Source organism: Taeniopygia guttata, chromosome Z, assembly GCF_048771995.1.
Source record: "Taeniopygia guttata chromosome Z, bTaeGut7.mat, whole genome shotgun sequence".
Classification (NCBI taxonomy): Eukaryota; Metazoa; Chordata; class Aves; order Passeriformes; family Estrildidae; genus Taeniopygia; species Taeniopygia guttata.
Window position 1 is genome coordinate 51,919,356 of NC_133063.1, and position 20,753 is coordinate 51,940,108.

The 20,753-nt window shown below is 43.2% G+C and overlaps 2 protein-coding genes and 1 long non-coding RNA gene across 5 annotated transcripts in view; 2 read left to right on the plus strand and 1 right to left on the minus strand.

Moving 5' to 3' along the window:
* NIM1K (NIM1 serine/threonine protein kinase) lies at positions 1 to 8,403 on the plus strand. Its single transcript, XM_041711075.2, has 4 exons — positions 1 to 139; positions 688 to 926; positions 5,160 to 5,428; positions 6,946 to 8,403. The coding sequence occupies exons 1-4, from the start codon at positions 69 to 71 to the stop codon at positions 7,693 to 7,695; spliced, it is 1,329 nt and encodes a 442-aa protein (XP_041567009.1). The 5' UTR covers positions 1 to 68; the 3' UTR covers positions 7,696 to 8,403.
* Positions 2,421 to 20,507, minus strand: HMGCS1 (3-hydroxy-3-methylglutaryl-CoA synthase 1). 3 transcript variants are annotated; one of them, XM_072921836.1, is made up of 10 exons: positions 20,349 to 20,507; positions 15,661 to 16,118; positions 15,169 to 15,294; positions 14,488 to 14,652; positions 13,613 to 13,781; positions 13,325 to 13,495; positions 12,413 to 12,519; positions 11,967 to 12,092; positions 11,533 to 11,696; positions 2,421 to 2,902 (listed from the first exon to the last, which is right to left on the minus strand). In XM_072921836.1, exons 2-10 carry the CDS (start codon positions 16,106 to 16,108, stop codon positions 2,876 to 2,878), a joined length of 1,503 nt encoding a protein of 500 aa, XP_072777937.1. In that variant the 5' UTR covers positions 16,109 to 16,118; positions 20,349 to 20,507; the 3' UTR covers positions 2,421 to 2,875. The 3 variants fall into 3 exon arrangements, with proteins under 3 accessions (XP_072777937.1, XP_030113184.1, XP_030113183.1); XM_030257324.4 differs by lacking the exon at positions 2,421 to 2,902 and adding an exon at positions 9,325 to 11,135; XM_030257323.4 differs by lacking the exons at positions 2,421 to 2,902; positions 20,349 to 20,507 and adding exons at positions 9,325 to 11,135; positions 17,249 to 17,302.
* Positions 18,975 to 20,753, plus strand: part of LOC140681705 (uncharacterized) — a 20,128-nt gene continuing 18,349 nt past the window's right edge. The window contains exon 1 of the long non-coding RNA XR_012052782.1: positions 18,975 to 20,079. This is a non-coding gene — a long non-coding RNA (uncharacterized lncRNA). The remainder of the gene's footprint in view (positions 20,080 to 20,753) is intronic.

The following is a 20,753-nucleotide window of genomic DNA, read 5'->3' on the forward strand; positions in this document are numbered from 1 at the left end:
TTTTCACAGCAAGGCTTCCACACACAGTGACATTTCCAAAGTACAGTGACAAGCTCACAGGCTGAAGAATGAATCAAAGGCAATCCCTACAGTCAGCTTTTGGACATTCACCAGAATCAAGGAGAACTACGCTCTTAAGGTCAGCTATTCAAAATTAGCTAGAAGTATCTGGATTTATTCAGAGCAGTTAATCAGCTTTCTGTTTGACCTTTATCTATCAAGTTAGTTCTCAAAAGCTCAAACTAAAATCTGAATATTTGTGTCAAATATTTTGCATGTGTCAAATGTACTGCACAGAGAGTGAGCACCTTGCCACTTACTTGCACAAAGTTTGCAGTTTTAATTGCAAAGCCTCTTTTACCTTGCAGCTAAAGATCCTGACACACTAAGTCTATTAGTGAGGAATTGATGTTTTATCTCTGAACAGGATGTGCAATATGTAGATGTGCCAGATTTGTTTTTGAATGAATTTTCAAACTAGTCTTTGGACTTTCTTTAAACTGCTATTTTTTTTTTCTTTTACTGCATTTGTCACAGTGTCCATAATGTGCAGGATTCCATATTCATACAGAATTACTTAATTTAAACTTATCAGGGTATCTTGTTAAACGGGGAAGTGATTACCCTATAGACTATGACAACAGGATATGTGGATGAAGGAAATCTTGGAAAATACCACTGTTCCAGGTGGCATCATGAGGACAGCGGAGAAGATGATGGGCGCCCAGAGTGCCATGAAGGAGATGAAAAGGGCAACCAGCACAGGCTGACCCCATTTGAGAAACTAATGCAGGATATGTCTCATAATGAAAAAGTGGTGAAAGAATTAACACTGGGAAAGAGAATTGCCTTCTATCGAGTCAGAGGAGAAATAGGAAGTGGGAATTTCTCACAAGTGAAGCTTGGAATTCATTCCCTAACCAAAGGTAAGCACTACTACATGCTGAGTGACCTATGGCCTCCTATGGGAAGAAAGATGCTGTATGAACCTTAAATACACATAGAGAGAGAGGGAGGGTGTGTGTGTCTGTGTATGTTATTTTAATGCTTTTGAGTTAATCTGTAGATAGGGTCACACACATAGATACTTAGGGTTCGATTAGGCTTTAAAGAAACTAGAAACAATTTCTCTACCTGGCAGCTATTACAGGTGGAGTTCATCACTGCACTTGGTGAAGTTAACACATCCTGTGGCTTAGACACTCCACACTTTGAAGTGTGGTATTGGGCCTCCCCTCCTATAACCTGCCCTGTCCATCCATTCTCTTCTTTGCCCCTGCTCCTGGCCTACAGGGATACAGGTGATGAATGCCCAGGATAGCAGGTTAGGCATGCTCCTGCCTGCAGCCAGACGTAGCAAGTCTTCCTTTGTTTCATCAGAAATTTCACTAGTATAGCCAAAAAATTTTTTTTTGTCATGGTAATTTTGGTGAGAAGTGTATGCCCACTTAACTGACTAATTTGCTGGTGGTTCTTTACTGTAAAAAGCTAGGATGGGGCTATAGGTGTGGAAGGAATGGGTGCAGGGGAACAAGCTCTGGTATTGCCAAATCGGTGTTTGTGTTGAATTGTCAGTTATTTTTCTTGTTTTAATTATGTGAAGCACCCTATCTACTGCTTCTAGAAAGGACTTGAAGGGCTAGGTAACTGCAGTGGACACTTCAGTCATAAGTATAACTTGTCATCAGCTGTCCTGTTTCCTCTTCTGCCTTTGTCTGACAATAACAGAAACTGTTGCTGTTTTCCATCGGGGTGACTAGTTTTCTCTGTATCTTTGTACACTACTATCTTGCTTTTCTTCTAAGAGTCTTTACTTTTCAGTTTGATTGACTCTCCTTCCCTTCATCGTCTTACAGGTGAGAGAACAAGATATACCCCAAAACTGTGTTATCTATTTTTATTTTCTTTAATCACCTCTTTTAGCTGAGATTTAAGGGGCATGAAAGCTCACAATTATCCTTTGGGTGTAGTGGTTGTTCCACTGGGAATATAAGTGGGCAACCAATGATACTTAATTTTTCACATTTAAGCCTGCCAACACTCAAGGATTGCTTTAGCTGGGTGTTGAGTTTTTGGTTATGCTTGTTTCAGAAAAGCACCTCTGTTCTACTTGGCCCAAAAGTTGTTTCCTCTTCTGTGATATTTCTTTTTCTTCCTGAGGTAACTGTTTTGTGCTTACTGTTAGAGGAAATGCTGCTTCTGTACTGAGAATACAAAGACTGCTAATGAAAGGCGGTTTAAAATTTGATCTGGATGAACCCTTTGCTGAACTTACTTAGGAAACAGGTTGCTTTAGTATCTGAATAGAGCTGATTGAAAAATTTTGAACTTCAGTGAATACAGTAATCTCAGACAAACTAAATACCAAAACAAAAACTGCAGTTTTTCTTTTTCTGGAAAAGGTTCTTTTTCAACAGAAATCTCTCAAATTATTTTTATTTTGTTTGTTTGTAACTTTTTTGGTTAAAATGTTCACTGGAAAGGGAGTTGATTTATTGTTGCGAAGTTTGTAACTGTCATGAGGAAAGAAAAATGAAAGATAAATATTTTCTGACTCATTCTGCCTGTGAGTTTATCTGTGCTAGTAAAATACACGGGTGTGGACAGAAGAACAGGAAGTTGCATATATACATATATACATATATGCATATATATACACTCACCACCACCAAAGAGGATTCCATTTTTTGTGGTAGGTACACATTGTTGTGTTGGCAATGAAGTGATGTTCCTGCACAGTGTTAATTGGTGCAAGTCTTTTTTAAAATCTGATTAATATAAATAAAAGGATTCATCATTAAGGCTGGTCTGGTCTCTGTGGAAGAAGGTGGTATATATGTCAGAGGGCTGTTCAGCTCTTCAGTTGCTGCCACTTTTAGTATGGTCTCCCTCCTGTATCATCCTGTATCAAAAGAAGAAACAATTCGGTTTTTTACTAAGATGAGCTTTTCTGTTGCCCTTGTGATCTGTTGATGCAGAACACACGATTTCTAGAGAGAGAGAGGGAGAGAGAGAAAGGAAAAAACTTCAGGATCATACTGGATGATGAACTTTTTTTCCTTCACAAGGGCTGTCTTGGTTGTTTAGAAAACATAGAAAAATCTTCAGTGCTATGATGTGAATGCCATGTTCCATGGCTTGGACAGGTGCACTCTTCACTGGATAAAAAGCTGTCTGGCTAGCTGGACACAGGGAGTGATGCTTAATGCAGTTTTATCCATATGGATGGTCACTAGTGGAGTTCTGCAGGGCTCAGTTTTGGGGCTAGCCCTGATTAATGGAACTCAGTTTGCAGGTGACAGCACATTAGGTGGGAGTGTTGATCTGCTGGAGGGCAGGAAGGCTCTGCAGAGGATCTGGACAGGCTGCATCGATGGCCTGAGGCCAGTGCTGTGAGGTTCAACAAGGCCAAGTGCCGGGTCCTGTCCTTGGGTCACAACAGCCCCAGGCAGTGCCACAGGCTGGGGCAGAGTGGCTGGAAAGGACCTGGGGGTGCTGGTGACAGCAGCTGGACATGAGCCAGGGTGTGTCCAGATGGCCAAGGGGGCCAATGGCATCCTGGCCTGGATCAGCAATGGTGTGGCCAGCAGGACCAGGGCAGGGATTGTCCCCCTCTACTGGGCCCTGAGACCATGGGCATTTGAGACCATGCCTCAAATCCTGTGTTTCATTTGTTTTGGATTCCTCACTACAAGAGAGACTTTGAGGTGCTGGGGAGTCCAGAGAAGGTCAACAGAATTGCGGTGGGGAGCACAAGTGCTTTGAGGAGCAGCTGAGGGAACTGGGGTGTTTAGTTTGCAGGAAAGGAGGCTCAGGGGAGACCCTTTCACTCCCTACAACTGCCTGACAGGGGGGTGTATCCAGGTGGGGGTTGGCCTCTTCTCCCAGGTAGCAAGGGACAGAGTAAGAGGAAATGGCCTCAGATTGTGCCAGGGAAGGTTGATGTTTACATTGGACATTAGGAAAAAAATTTCTATACCACAGGAGTGGTCAGGCCTTCACAGTGACTGATGAAGTCACCATCCTTGGAGATACTTAAAAGATGTGTAGATGTTCCTTTGAGAGGTCTTTTCTGATTTATGTTTCTATGTGTGTTGTGTTATTCAGGGACTTTGCCCACTATATTAACCTGAATTTTGGCAGAGATTTTCTCCAGAAGTTAATGGAGTTTTCTTGCTAAGGACTGTTAAGTTCCTAAACCCTGTAAAACTTTTATTTTACATGCCTTCCATCTGACAAAGGAAGTGTGAGAGCACAGCTGAATAGAGCAATTAAGACCGTTCAAAATTTATAGCTAGTAAAAAGTCTGTCTAATGTGACACCAATTTTAAAAGAAGGAATGTCCAGGCAACCAGCTTGCTTTTATTTTTAATCAATTTAAACTTGTTTTTGTTTGTTTATTTTGTCCTTCTGCCATCACAGCATACACCATTTCTTCCTGAAACTGTTTCCCAAGCTTTTCCTAGTTTGTATTACTAAGATTTCACCTAGCAGTTTTCAAACCCTGATGATGTGGTGCAGCTGCAGATATATATATGTACTTTGTGGCCTTTGGCTTCACTATGTAGGATTCCAGGAACATGTAGGACACTTAACAGCAGTTTTGCATTACCAGAACAGTATATGCCAGCTAGATTTGCTGTTTTATAGGATATCTGCAACTTACTCGACTTCACTGCTCAGAATAAAATACCCAAAGCCTCTAAATTCCTTACAAATTTGTCTGTCTGGTTGGAAACAAAGCACACAGGTTTCATACCTCCATTAGTCTCCAATTACCTGGCTCATCTGAGGAGCTCTGAGGTAACAACAAAAGCACAGACTTTCTCTACCAGCAGTGAACACCAAAAGCAGATGCTGTGTCTTTAAACTTGTATAAGCCTGTCACAGCAAAGCACACCAAGGCAGCAGATTATTTGATCAGCCCTTGGAATACTCTACCAGCCTTCAGTTACCCCAGCACCAAGTACCATGTCCTAGACAGGAAGAGGCAGGGGTTGTGTGAAAGATTGCAGGGTTTAGTAGGCCCCTGCAGCTTAGTTTATACTGATGAGGTGAAATTTTATTGTACTTCTACCACCAAGCATCGTTGTATATGAATGGTATTACCATTTGTACCTATTGCATTAACAACATGGAAAAAATGTTTTTCTTCTCAGAGAAAGTTGCAATTAAGATTTTGGACAAGACAAAGCTAGACAGGAAGACTCAACGTTTGCTGTCTCGTGAGATATCTAGCATGGAAAAGCTGCACCACCCAAATATCATCAGGCTGTATGAAGTGGTGGAGACACTCTCAAAACTGCACCTGGTGATGGAGTATGCAGGAGGTGGGGAGCTCTTCACTAAAATCAGTACAGAAGGAAAGCTGCTAGAAACAGAGTGTAAAATAATCTTCTCCCAGATTGTGTCTGCTGTGAAGCACATGGTAAGTTGTTCTTACACAGGCATGCTGCCTCTCACTATTTTGAGCTCATTTTGTGGATATTTCTTTTGAATTTCAACAGTAGATGTACTATTACCCAAAATTTCAGGTGCACATTTCTGGTATGTGAGGGTTTTCACATCCACCTCAAGTTACTGCCTCTCTGTTGACAGCTTTTGGGAGGAGACTGGAAACACCTGATGGGTAGAATCACTCTTCTAGCACCAGTGTTCTGTTTGCTTTAATGTGCTGTGGGCACCAGTGAACAAAGCTTCCTTTCTTCCCTCCCTGTTTCAAAACACAGGATCAGTCACTCCTCAGCTTTCAGAGAGGCTGGTTAGATGTTGCAAACATCCGGCTTGCTTATAAATGAATGTCTGGAGACTGCATCACACACTATTCGTGGCTTACATAAACAGCATGGATTTCTTATGTATTTTGACAAAATGATCGTATGTGCGTTAAGTGGTGAATTAGCTTCAACATTTAATCCATCGGACAGGCACCCTGCAGCTACACAAAATGAATTTACATTTCAAAATTACACCACATCTATTTCTTAGAATTATACATAGATTATCAGGCTGGCCAGCCTCTTCATTTGTACACTTCTGCCCATTTCACTTTTGCTAAGTCATCACATCCAGGCTACACAAATCCTACCTCCCTGCTGCCAGCCCACAAGGACAGAGGATCACTGGCAGTTACTGATGAAAGCTGAAATCGGATGCCAAAGGGTTTCTTTATTGCTTCCAGACACCGTATGATGTTACTCTAAAGGATAAGGTGGAGAGTGCTTATCCATTCCTTCTAGTTATTCCAAAGATGAAGCTAAACTCTTAATCAAGACAGGTATGTCATGACTAAGCAGAGCAAATTCAGTTTGAGTCCATAACTACTACTACCAATGGAAAAAAAGTAGAAATTAAGGTGTATGTATTACAGATTTCTAAAACTAGAACACTATTAAACTTGGTTGTCCTGCAACATGAAGTACTGTGAAGCCCAAGTCTGTGGTCCTTTTCTCCTGCCCTCACCAGTTCCTCATAGGACATTAGATCACAGAATATAATGGTAGCAAATTTCTTACACTATCTCTGATAATGTTCAGTTGGTGAACTAAATGTTTAAATCTGTAAGGTACATGTAGTAACTGCAAAAACAAGTGCTGTGAACCCTAAAAAAATAAAAATTTTGCACATAAAAGGTGTCTAGTCTTGTAGGATTAGTCACACTGTCCTCACACATTTGCTTCATGAGAATAGTTGCCATTAGTTAACAAGTTGAGAGTGCTGTGCTTAAAAAAATCCCAGCATCCTTCTTCTCCCCCATTTCAATTGTTTTTGTATCCTTGGAGAATTAAATTAAAATTGTTTAATAATATTTCCAATTGCAATACTAGTTTCTGAATTTGCTCAAGATAACTCCCTTTCTCCTTCAGGGTAATTAACCAATTAGAGGTAGCCATTGAGAACTTTCCTGGGAACAAACCAATACCAACTTTTCCTCTTCTTCCACAGCATGACAATAATATCATTCACCGGGACCTGAAAGCAGAAAACGTGTTCTATGCCAGTAACACCTGTGTTAAGGTGGGAGACTTTGGATTCAGTACATTAAGTAAAAGAGATGAAACTTTAAAGACTTTCTGTGGCTCTCCTCCTTACGCCGCTCCTGAACTCTTCCGAGATGAAAACTATATTGGCATCTATGTAGACATCTGGGCACTGGGAATCCTCTTATACTTCATGATGACAGGTAGCATGCCATTCCGGGCAGATACAGTAGGCAAGCTGAAAAAGTGCATTCTTGAAGGGACATACACTTTGCCTCCCTGCCTCTCAGAAAATTGCCAGAAACTGATAAAAGGAGTCCTTCAGCCAGTACCGACCAAGCGATACTCTGTCAAACTGATTATGAACAGTGAATGGATGCAAGGAATACAGTTCCCCAAACCTTTACAGACATTTAAACTGGATCCGAAATATTTATCAGATATCAGTACACTAAAAGAAGAAGAAATTGAAGTGAAAAATATTATGGAAGATCTGGGAATCACAGAACAGCACATTCAGAACAACCGGGGAAGAGATGCACGCAGCTCCATAACAGGGGTCTACAGAATCGTGTTGCACAGAGTACAGAAGAAAAGGGCACTTGAATGTGTTCCTATCATGTCCCAGCCAGATCCAACAGAAGACAACTCGAGAAACAGAATCACTTCTTACAGTGGCATTAAGCACACATCCAAGCTGTGTTCTATTTTATAAAACTGCACTGCAGGCTTTATGCTCAGCACATTTGACAAAGGGGATTATTCACTTATCCTTAAGCTGTAGTGTTAACATTTTTTTGTAACTTTTGAATAAACCAAAAATGCCTCATCTTCTTTGCATTGCTCAATTAGCAGTGAAGCACTCAAAACTAGAGCTCTTGTGCATTTATTTGACCATTTCTCCATATACTTGGTATGGCCAGAGCAAGAACCCAGTAACTGCAAAGATCATGAGTAGAGGGGATCTTTTAATAAATGCCGTACTACTGTACTTAACCTCTTTGGGAGATTCTCTGCACAGACTTGTAACAGCTAACTTCTGAAAGCCCAACACAACTTCACCACTGAAAATCAAGACAGTTTTTGCAGAGAACTAAAGTTAAGCAGAGACCAGACTATAATCTAAACAATTGCAAATTCTTTTGAACTTCCTCATCAAATTTAACAAGTTAATTTTTAAAAAGCATTTTATTTTCTTTCTAGAAACATCAAAGCTGTTGTTGGCTGCAGTTCCCAACTTGTCACGATTCCAGAAGACAAAGCAGGATTCAATACTTCAACCCTGTACGTGTGGCTGCCTGACTGGTGGGCTACCATCAATTACCCTTGTGACGCCTTCCACTGCTTGCATGATTCTGCCACTCTGGAATTGCTTGGACTCCAGCTTCATTCCAATAAAGAAAGATTTAAGCATACTCCAAAACCCATGTAGTGTTAAGTTCTTGCCTTAGCCCTTGTTAGCAGCAGCTGAATGCAAGCAGCAGCAAAATCTGCTTATATTCACTGAGCATTACAGGCTTGTCCTCACTCCTGCCATCCTGCTTTGGCAACCAAAGCTCGCACAAAGCTGATTGTGACACTTGATCACTGCAAGTTAAAAGCTGGACAGTCTGACAGCTCCAGTTGTTCTGAGCATCACCAAAATGCAGATGCTCTGATTTTCGGCTTTAGTCGCTTATTCTATGCTTAGATCTTGAGCAGCATCAACTCCAGTGCAAAGGACAAGTGTGGCAGCTGTTCTCTGAACAGGGACAGCTGACATGCCTGAGCTGAGAGGTTGAACCCCTGAGGAAAGATACCCAACATAAGATGTACACAGGTACAGCTGGTGCTCTTCCATTTAAAGGCAGGATGCCTTATCTGTTATGACACCAATGAGACAGTAATTTCACTTTAGAGGGAGTAATTAATATAAATAAGCAGTGGAATAGACTCTGAAAAGCCGTGTATTGGAAGCTGGACTCAGTGAGGCTCAAGTGTGTACAAAGCAAGAACCAAGCCTCCTTCACAGAATTCCTGAGGGTAATTAAACAATACGAATTTTTATAGAACAGTGATTAATTTCATTTCATAAAGTGGGTATTAATTCCTCCACTATAAACAGTTTCCATATAAAAGCATTTTAAGTTGTCTTGAAACGTAGCCCTGATAAAATTGTTCTACACCAGCCTAAGCAACTCTTTTTTTTCCTACTTTTTAAATGGAATCACTAAGCAGAAAGATGCATAATGTCCACAAAGCTTGTGACCCCACAACTCTGGGTTTTTACCAGAGCCAGCTTCCTCTTTCCTGTTAAAGAAAAATAAATCCATCCCAAAAAACCAACAAGTCAGCACTACTCCAACAGGTTTCAAATATCTCAAACTTTATTTTAATAAAGGATCAGCCTCACAGACGTGTGAGGCCTGTGCCAGTAGATCACTTCTTGGCTTGTCCACTGCCAGCAATGGACTTTGTTCCATGACAGTTTGTTTTACAGGTGCCAAGATTAAGTTTCATGAGGGCAACCTAAACCAAAATACTTGCAAAAACACTATCATCATGCATTGCTCCATCATTTTCAGCAGAACAAACAGATTAGTATTCATCAATTTATAATAATAATAAACAACTATTTTACCAAGGCTTGACTGTACAAATACAGCAAGTTATCAAATCCTAGTGAGTGACAGGTAATACAAACACTTCATTACACACACAAAAAAAATGTAATTAACAGAAATAATTTTTTGCTACTTTATATTAGTTAATGTAGCCTTGTAGAATTAGCAAAGAAATAAATTCATTGAAACTTCCTTCTGTACATTAGTTCAACTTAAATATATATATACATATATATGTATGTATATATATATATATATTACAAGCTTAAAAGGCTCATATCATAGTTCATTTCCAATCTGGGCTTTAAAAATCTACCAGAATGGACTCCCCATAACCACTGTAAATCTATCTACTGCTTGCAAAATGGATAGCTTTAGCTCACACACTTGGGGAAGGGGGGAAAGAAATAAAAGACTCCACTCCTACAATATTACCAATAGTGAGAAGGACTTCAAAGTACAAAGCCAGATTCAAAGCTAGAAAGAGTCTTTTGGAAATGTATTATATAAAAGACAACTAACAGACTAGCATTCCAGACAAAGTGATAAACATCACTCTCTTCCTTCGTTTGCCAATTAAAACAGCTCCACAATAGCTCTAAATTTTATTTGATAATTCTGCTGTCTTGGATATTCTACTAAACCATCTATTATTGTGTCAAATGAATGATCCCCTTTCTTTAGAATAAAAAAATTTACTACCTCACTTCTTCGTCTTTCCTCCCAGTCTCCTGTAACTTAAAAGGCAGGTATAAATCACGTAAGATGTTAGGAGGAATTACATAGTAACTAACACAGTGGATCACAGAATCTCTTCTAAGAAAACCATTTGTCAGCCTAGCTGTTCTTGATCCAGTCACTTTGACAGGGAAGAGAGGTTCTATTCCAGCAATGGATGTTCTTGGTTCTATGCCTGTCCCAAAGTAATGGGGTGAGGGAAGCAGACTGGGAGGTGAACAGGAAGGTGATAAAGTGAAAGAGAATTGCAGTATTCAGAAGGCTGACTGCTTACTGTCAAGGCACTGAGAACCCTAACATTAAAAGCTTGGACTATTTTGCACACACTTGAGTACTAGTAGAAGTTAACAGTGTAAGTTTCAAGTCATTTTACATGGAAGAGCAGGCAGAAGATTCCTTTTTTTTTTCCTTTCTGTGTATGAAGATTTTGTAACAGACTACAGCCGCTTCTCAGCAATTAAAATTCAGACATTTTAAGGAATCCCCACAGCACCTGGCAATCCTTCTATCTCCAATACACTCCTGATTTTAGTGTTCTGAAAATACTACAAAATCAGCACACCATTATTATGATGATTTTTTTTCAAGGAGCCTAAACAGTTTTTTCATGCTCCAATTAAGTACTAGTGTACACTGAAACTTCAGTGGTACTGCAATCCTTTTTCTCTCTCTCTCACCCTGCCCTCACACCTTGCTTCTTTCCCCACCTCACAGAGGTATCTTAATGCTCCCCATTGGAAATGGCGACAGTAACGCCTTCAGATTCTGTTGCTGCAGGGATTCTTGGCACTTTCTTAGCAGGGCTTGGGATGTGCTAAGAAGAAGGGAAAAAAAAAATTAAATACAGTTTTCTAGTTCACAGACATTCATACTTCATGGCTAGCCCAACTCTCAAACAACATTCATGCTACAATGGACGGCTTGGCCTTAAGTCAATCAAACTGGTCATGCTTCATGCAAACAGATGGTGTGAGAAGAGCCAGTTTGTTCCTCTTTCATTCTTGTGCAGTTTCGTTCTTTTTATGATGAAATGTACTTTTTAAAATTGCAGTTTCAACTTTTTACTTCTGACTTGTATGTTAAGAGTGTTAACAAAGTATTCAATGTAACTCGTAAAACCACTTCCTCTTAACATACATGCACATACTAAGACAAACATGTAAATGGTTCCACCATTTACATCAAATTTTAAAAGAGTGCCGAGTGTTCACCTCATGAACAACGCCTGGGTGGACAACTCCAACTCTTGCTTCCAGAGGTCCATCACTCATGAGTGGGCGCCGGGCATAAGTTCTCCTGTGTTTTTCATCCACACGCACAAGGTACCATGTTCCTTCGAAGAGATCCTCCACTGAACACTGTGGAATATAATTGGCTGTAAGAAAGGGAATAACACATTGTTAGTTGTTTCCTGGTAAGAGTTTTACCCAACACAGGCCTTTGCAGATTGGATGCACTGAGACAGAAAAAAAATAATCCACCATTTTTACTTCAGATGTTGGGCAAAATGAACACAAGCTACTTAGAAGCAGAAAGGGTTGGACATTTCCTTCCTTCTACACCCTCATCATTTAAAGTCTGGTGGATTAAGTGATAAGCATTTTGCTCGAGGACTAGGAATGATTGACATTTATTAGGTTCTTACCCAAATGGTGTGTTTCCTGTCTGAGCTTCATGTTTTCAGCAAAGACATCAGGTGCAATACATTTTCTTGAGTCAAGTCTTGTTTTGAGATCAGAAAGGCTAGCAGTTATTTTGTCCAGTGCAGAACCTGCAATATAGAACCATCATGTAAGGTAGAGTCAGTACCGAGAACTGCACACTAGTATGTGAACATTCAAAGTACTTTGCATTATAGAATCTGAAGTATAAATCATTTAAAATATTCCCAATTACCCAACAGAGTTTGAAGACTGTTATTTATTTGTTCAAGGAGACACTTAAACACTCCCTGGAGCTGGACATTCTCAGTGTAGCACTGCTGTCATTAAGGAACTGCCCTGCAGGTTTCCTTATGCTAGTGGGTTGTGCAACAAGGCATGAAGAGTGAGCTGAGCAAGGGGGCAGATGACATCACCTCCAGTCACTCACCAGGAGTGGCATCCTGTGTGACCCTGATGGAATACAGGGTAGCCGCAAAACCAGAGCCATATGAGAACACACTGATTCTCTGTCCCGCAAGCTGCTCTGGGGAGTACCTGCAAATCATACAACAGCTTTTTAAAGTCAGAACTAAGCCAAAGTGCCAGTTCTAAATAACTAGAAACTGCATCTAGCTTTGAAAAAGCAATCAGCAAATTACAGTGTCTATAATATACTATACACATTTAGCATACTATGTGCATAAATGCTGACTTTTAAAAAAACGAATTCAAATACTGATGTTATGTGATGAGTTTGAAAGCTGCCTAGAGCAAAACATACATGAGAAATGCCCAAAATATGATGAAGGCAGACAGATTTCACTCTTAAGCAAACTAAAGCCAAAAAAATGAATGCATCTTGGAAGACAGTATCAGAATAAAGAAAAATAAAGAAAAAATAAAAAAAAAAAAGAAAAAACCCAGGAGGAGTGGTTTAATATAAACTTAATACAATTTTGTAAAAGGCTGTATTTGAAAAAAAAAAATTAACTGCTTATTTAATTTGGCTTTACTTATTATAGTAAGACCGAGAAGACATTCAGATTTTTTTCCACTTCAGGAATGTTTCTAGGGGAAGGAAGAGGGGGAAAGTTGGGGTTGAGAACAGACACTACCTTACAAATAAGATCCTACTTTGCAAGGCAGTAAGTAGCTGTTTTGCATCAGCTTCTGACATAGGCATTTTCAATCTGTGTGTCACCCGAACTGAGTATGTGTGCAGAATTGTGTTGTAACTTTAGTTTTTCTGCTTAAGGCAATCTTGTATGGAAAGGTTTGCTAGATGACGCTTTTACAAGACTTTCTGAAAAAACCTCTTATGACCTTATTCATAAACAGCTTTTCCCAATTTTATACTTACTGGGCTAGAAGGGAGGCAAGGCAACCATAGACTGAAGGGGTATACATATTTCCATTCTGATTGGATACAAGTAATGAAGCTTTGGTTTTCTGATTGAAGAGCTCTGCACTAGCTTTCATAAAAGCTTTTTCCACATCTCTGTCAAAGTATGTATCTTCAAGTTTTATATCCCTAGTCAAGACAAAAAAAAAGAAAAGTTCAGAAACAGTTACTAAATAGCAGAAAGTAAAAACACACCTTGGATGTGTTGCAGATTATGTGGATAAGGAAGACAGCAGCCATTCTCACCTGAAAGCTTCAAGACCACTGAAAACACCATTTGCTGTTTCTGGGTTCTGGTCACTGAGAAAGTCATTCAGCAAGAGTCTAGCCACAGATTTCTGTACCAGTTTACAGTATGGAGAATGGAAGATCATGAATCCAAAGTCATTCAACGTGAAACGTCTGTCTGTCCCCTCTGGAAGTGGCAGAAGTGTTATGTTACAACCTCTGTTTAGTACTCACTTAATTATAAAAATAAAGCAGGGAGCTGGCAGGACACCAGTCATCGTAACATGTTGGTATAGCAGAGACACAAACATACAAGTAACACTACTGCTGTCAAGTGCACTTCAACACACTGCACTGATTCTTTTTAAAAATTCTTTTTTTACCACCTTCTGCACCAGCTAACAATGTTTGCTCTTTCTCTAGAACAAAAAGCTATGTTTAATAGGGTCTCTGTATTTCTACCCAGCATTTTGACATAATAATCTACTTAATTTGCCTCTCTTCACACTTATGCCTCTTAATATAATTGAAGCAATTACGAAACATATTGGGTTAAAAAAAAATCAGTGTAATTACAAAACATTTAAGTATTAACCTAAGTTTCTTAAAAGCCTGGATGGAGGTGTGTAATAGTATGCTTTTGACCAAGGCATTATATCTTACCCCAACAAATGCCTGTAGAGACTCCTGCTTACAGACTGTAAGGAATTTAACCACGGCAGAACAAAAATAAATCGTTTCTTACAGGAGAAAGCAAATATTTCAATCACTTCAGAACATACAAACATGAAGAAACTCACAGACTAGTTTTTAGATCGGAAACTAAAACTGCCTCTGTGGTACACACTCAAGCATCTACCAATCTTGCAGCATCATCAGGAGAGGCTACGCACCCTTTTGCCACTGGGCGTGGATTTTGTTGCGATAGACGGTGTAGCAGCGGTCCAATGCACTGAGGTAGCACTGTATGGAGAGCTTGCCATCCACTACAGGATATTCAGAGACCATGTCTGGTTTATAGAAGTCGTACGCATGCTGCATGTGGGTTCCACGCAACCCTGGTGGACAAAAATTGACAAAAGTTGAAAATTAAGTTTATTCAGCTGCTTTGAGTCAACTGGGATGTGTCAGTCAGCACATGTGGGAAAAGAAGCAGTTTTGGACCCAGTTCAGCAGTTTTTCATGGCACTTCTGGTCTTTTAAGGTAAGGTTTCACACAGTTCTCCATAGCCTGTAAAGCAGAGTAGGACTGAGCACGACAAACACATGCATCAAAGGATTGTCATATTGTCCTAGAAGTAGAATGTTGTTTTATTCAGCTCTAGTATTACTCTATCAATTTTACTGGAGAATCCTCAAGGAAATAAACAAATAGGAACACCTCTACTTGTTCCCTGCTGTTTCCTGTAACTGGACTTGGCTGAGTTAGCCCAGAGCAAGAGAAGACAAAGAACAACTTCTGACATTAGTGGGAGTTAATCTGCCACTTCAGGAAGGCACAAAAACCAGGAAGATGCTCTAGGGCAAATGCAGTAATCTGATCTGAACAGTGTATGTTCTCCCACAGGACTAACCTCTCTCCAGAATCAGGGGTGCATTTGGGCCGACCAGCATGGCAACAGCACCAGCTCCCCCAGTGGGCCTGGCATTTCCAGAGGCATACACAGCGATGTCTCCAGCCACCACGAGGGCATAGCGTCCTGGGAAAAACACAGGAAAAATGGTGAGAAGGAGCCACGAGTCTGGTACATCTTAACATCCATCAGCAATTTTACACTCTAGTTATTGAGAACATGACACCAAGAATAAAGGGCTCTTCAATTTTGACCTTTCTCCCACATTTCCATTGGCAATCACCAAAATTTACAGAAGACGTTTACATTAGTTGCTATGTCATTATTCATGCTGTAACTGAAGTGGCAAATGCCCAGTGCATGTAAGACTTTAGAAGAGAAAAACAGTTTACCCTCTGAATTTTGTTTATATGGTTAAACATGACCACTGTCATTGTAGGGCAGACTGATATAAGGATGATATAATGTTTCAAGAAAATACCCCTGACTTACCATCCCAGGAACTGGACTCAATCCAATTAATAGCATTGAAAAGAGCAGCAGTGCCTCCATAGCATGCATTGGTGGTGTCAATTCCTTCTACGTCTGTATTACCAGACTCTTCAAAAAGCTGCATCAGGACAGTCTTCACAGATTTTGACTTGTCAATTATGGTCTCCGTTCCAACTTCTAATCTCCCAATACAATCATAGGAAAGGTTATTCCTCTCCATGAGCTTCTGAACCACGGTCAAGCAGAGGGAATTGATATCCTCACGGTCAGAGCAGAACCCCATCCTTGCCTGGCCTAGCCCAATGGTGTACTTCCCAGCATCCACGCCATCATACTTCTCCAGCTCTGTCTGGTCAACATACTGAGAGGGAAAATATATTTCCAGTGCCACAATTCCCACATCTTTGGGCCAACAGGATTCAGCATTCACTGGAAGAGACCCAGGCATCGTGGCAGATCTTTAAGGAAAAAAAAAAAAAAAGAAAACCACAAAACCACAAGATTTACTCACATGTATTTAGAGGAGCCTACTTTTAGTTCCTGTAATTGTAAGGAAAAAGTTGTGTTGCGTGTACTCTATAATGTCATTTGCAAAAGGCAAGCCTTTGCCTTGGGTGAAGCTTCAGTACAAGCATACTGTAAACATCATTAGTTTTATAAGATTTTATTAAGTGAAAATACACATTTCAGCCCAGGAGATGAACAGAGGTAGGTTAAACCCAAGCTATATTTCTGAAGCAATACACACTTACCAAGTGTTAAGTGTTTGAGAAATTAATGTTCATTATCTTACTTCTGTTTATATGCAAAGTCTCAATTTTGCATATAACCAAGCTAGAAAAATTGGATATTTTTATTAGCGTCCCTAGTTGAAAACCCGTACTAGGAAATCACCATCTTAACATAGGCCAGGACTCTTCAAAATAATTTTTATTTTTAAACAAAGGTTACTTTGTTTTGTTTACACTTGCAACAAGGTAGAATTACTTCTGTGTGGGGTGGCTTTTTCAATTTTTGTTTTCAGGAGTGTTGTGTTATTTTTTGGGTTTTTTTTCTGTTTGTTGCAAACTCTATTCTGGCATTCCGGAACACTGGATAATACCACACGTGAAGGAGTATTTCATGAGCTGAGATGAACAATGTTCTCCCTGACAGGACAAGTTTCCTTATTCTAACCCCACAACTTTCCTGTCGCCACATTTGCAGTTTACTACTCCCAAGGACACACTGCACCCCATGACTTCAATCCTCCCTCAATTACACAGCCCGGCACCATCCTCCTCAGTTTACACCCTGACTACACTCGTCCCTTCCGTGCCCGGCTCCAAGCTTCCAGAAGCCAGGACCAGAGCTGCGTAAAGGCACTGCGCGGTTTTAAGCAAAAGAATCAATTTCGCCTTGCTTGTGTCCCGTGCTGCCGCTGCCGCCCCCCCGCAAGGTTATCCATAACCCACGCAGGAGCCGCGCAATGCGCCAACAGGGTGCACAGCGCGCCACAGCCACAGCCCCAGGCCAGGCCAGGCTGAGCTGAGCCGAGCCGAGCCCAGCGCCCCCCGCCCCCGCGCCCCTCACGCCGCCCGCCTCTTACACGCTGCGGAATCCCATGGCCGCCTAACGCGGTCCGCATGCGCACCGCAGGCACTACGCGTGCGCAGTAGCCCCACACCCGCCCAGCGCTGGGCGCGGGCAGAGCCAGCACAGCGCGGTCGGCTCCCCCGACTGGCACGGGGCAAAAACTCCCTCAGGAAATAAAACTGAATTCGCCAGCACCCAAACTCCCGGTGTGGGGAGGCTTCCTGTGTGATCTTGGCTGTCTTTGTTATTTTGGACAAGCCCTCGGCACTTCGCTGCGATTTGCAAAGCGGTGCGGTGTCGCATCGCCGTATCTTGCTCTAAAGTTTACTACACAGATAAAAAAACGCCAACAAACCGAGCAAACCCATAATTATTCTTGCCTCCTGGAAGCTGTCGGGCAGGATTTTGAATTTGTTACGGTACAGCAGCAGGCTGATGCTGTTTGCTCGGGAGCCGCGGGCAGCAGGGGATGTCCCTGCTCAGCACCGCGACCAAGTCACACACACGGCCTGGCGACACACAGCAGCGCTGGGGGCCACAGCCTGCCTCCAAGAGCTGTGTTCTACCCCAAATCTGCACAGGCAATGCAGGTAGACACTTTCTGGCTCCCATATGAGTGTAGATACACTGCCCACAGAGAGCTCACAAGGCACCAGCTAGGAAAAGGGCTTTGCGCTTCAGCTCTCTTTCTGACACAAAACATGTCATTTTTTTTTCAGAAAGGAAATTCCAGCTCATCAATGCCTGGCAACCACGGTGAGGGTGGCCATGTACCCAGAGTAGAGTTCATGGCTGCTCCAAGGGTCAGAAAGCTTAAAGTTGGAGGTTGCAGAAAATCTCAAAAGGCCTAACTTTATCTAAGATTTATACAGAAATCATTGAATAACTTGAGTTGGAAAGGAACTTAGAGATCATCTCATTCCAACCCCCCCACACCGTGGGCTGGCACACCTTCTACTAGACTAGGTTGGCTCAATGTATCCAGCCTGGATTTAAGCACTTGCAGGGATGGGGCATTCACAGCTCCTCCGGGCAAACTGTGCCAGTGCCTCACTACCCTCACCCTAAAGAATTTCTTCCCCATATCTCATCTAAATGTATTCTCAGTTTGAAACGATTCCACCTTGTCCAGTCACTACGCATTCTTTCAAGAAGTCCCTCTCCCTCTGATTTTTAATAAGCTCATTGTAAGTACTGAAAAGGGTGCGAGGTCTCCCTGAAGCCTGCATGGAGCATGTAATGGGCTTGACTAATAATGGGCATAGGAGAAGGCAGCTTTTAACCAAGCAGTGAATTATTGGGAAAATCAGTATGCCAAAAGGAATTACATTATTGATGAGAGCTAATGAAAACCAGTGTTTTCTGTGCTTGCAACTTTGAGATGCCAAAACTGGCATTCAATTGATTTTACTTGCTGCAGTTCTGTCATCAGAAAACTTTATGTAGAACACAACTAAAGGGTGGGTGTTTTGTGTTCCCAGGCTCACCAAATACCAAGCTCACCAGTCACACCTAGCAGAGTGGCAGTCTGTGCTGCCAGGCTGTGCTGCCATGAGAAGCACTGCTTTGTAAGTGTACTCTGACCACTGAAGGAAACGGGATATATGACATCTTAAGTCAGTCATTACAGAAAAAAAAAGTTTACTCAGTGTAAAACAGACAGTCTTTTGTCTTCCTTGTCAAACACCAGAAAAACATCCTATCATTGAGTTTTTACTGAAAATGAAAACTGTCTCAGAAGTAGGATTTGTTTTAAAATAACAAGAAGCCCAAATGCTTTGATTTATGGAAATGAGAAACATGCTTTTTTTCGTGTCTCCTTATGGTTCTGCTGGGAATAAACGAGAAGCATTAAGACAAGCCACTTCTTTCTGCTTGTGATACCAGAAGCATATTCGCTTGTAAACGACTAGTGGCATTATTGTCTTTCTTAGGAATTTGAGCATATTATGTCAACAATTTGACTTGGTTATTTCCCTCCTAAGTTTTTTATTCTAACGGAACACTTTGCTCAAAGGTAGAAAATAAGTCCCGGCCTTGTTTGCTGTAAGGGATGCCTTTGGCTCCAGAGGAGCAGTGAGACGAGCTGTGCCCGCGGCAGCCCCGGCTGCGACATGACCGACTCGTCCCCGCGCGGGCCCTCAGGTGCCACCCGCGCGCACGACACCCGTGCCGCCACCAGAGGTCGCCGCGCCCGCCCGGACCGCCGCCGCATCCCGGCGGGACGCTCAGCTGAGGGCGCCGGGAGGGGCCAGGACGGGCATCCCCGCTCATCGCCGTGCGCCGGTATACAGGCTAACAGCGCAGAGCCGCGGGACGGAACCTTGGCTGGAGCCGTGCGGTCCCACCCAAGGGGATGGCGGCACATCTGAGCACAGGGCTCCGTCACGACACGGCTGGGCGCCGGGATGCTCACACCCTGCGGCAAACGCCATCAGGAAAGAAGGCGGCGGTATCCCTTGGGGCAGCACCTGGCTGCCTTCGCATGGGCCACGGGTGGTGGCATGGGCAGGGAGACACGCTCAGTCCGCCTTTCCCGGCTTGGGGGGCGATGCTGTCGCGACACTGGGAGGCAATTAAGGGACACACCGAAGGCTTCTCGGTTGCCTCCGAGACAGAGGTAGAGCCCGGCGGAGACCCACAGCAGCCGCTCAGCGCAGCTCACACAGCCGGGGGCCTCCCCCGAGGGCAGGACAGCAGGCAGCGGCCGGGACTCCCATTCCAGGATGCGGTTCCTTCGGGACGCACCTGATTTCCCGGGCAGGGAGCGTCGCTCGCTGCACCGCCCTACGGGCCGTGATGCTCCGTACAGCGGCTGGCGCGGGATGCGAGGTAACACCTAAGGTAGGACACCCTGACACACCTTTTTTGGGTGTATTTTATCCTTTTTTTTTTTCTTTTTCTTCTCATTTTAAATTTTTTTTTATTCCCCCCTTGCCCCGCAACGGGCGTTCCTCCGAACGCGCTCGCATCCACTGGAAAGCCGCTCCCAGCTATGCCGACCCTACGTGCGGCTCCCCCTCCAGCCCCGTCGCCCTTCGCGTGCTTCCCCACGCGGCTCTGCAGCCCTTCGCCCCCGGCCTGAGTGCCTCCGCGGCCCCAGCCGCGCTCACCCGTCGGAGGTGATGGCTCCCGGTGTCGTTCCTGATGTCGCTCCTGTTGTCGCTCCCGGTGTGACTCCGCACGCACTCAAGACAGCACCGGCCTCCGGCGGGCGTGCGGCCCCTTTAAGCAGCTGCGCCGCCCGCCGCCCGGCGCGTGGCCTGAGCGGCGGCGCTGCTCGCCAATCACAGCCGCGGACGCCCCAAGTCCCGCCCCCCGCCCGGCGCGCGGCGGGCGGGGCGGGCGGGGGGGAATGGCGTGAGAAAGTGACGCGGCGTGGGCAGAGGGCGGCGCGCCAATGGGGACGCGGCAGGGGCGGCGGACCCCCAATGGGAGCCGTGCGCCGTGCGGCGACAGCCAATGGGAGCGCGCGGCCGACCGCGGGTGAGGGTAGGAAGGGCTCGGGCTGGGCGCGA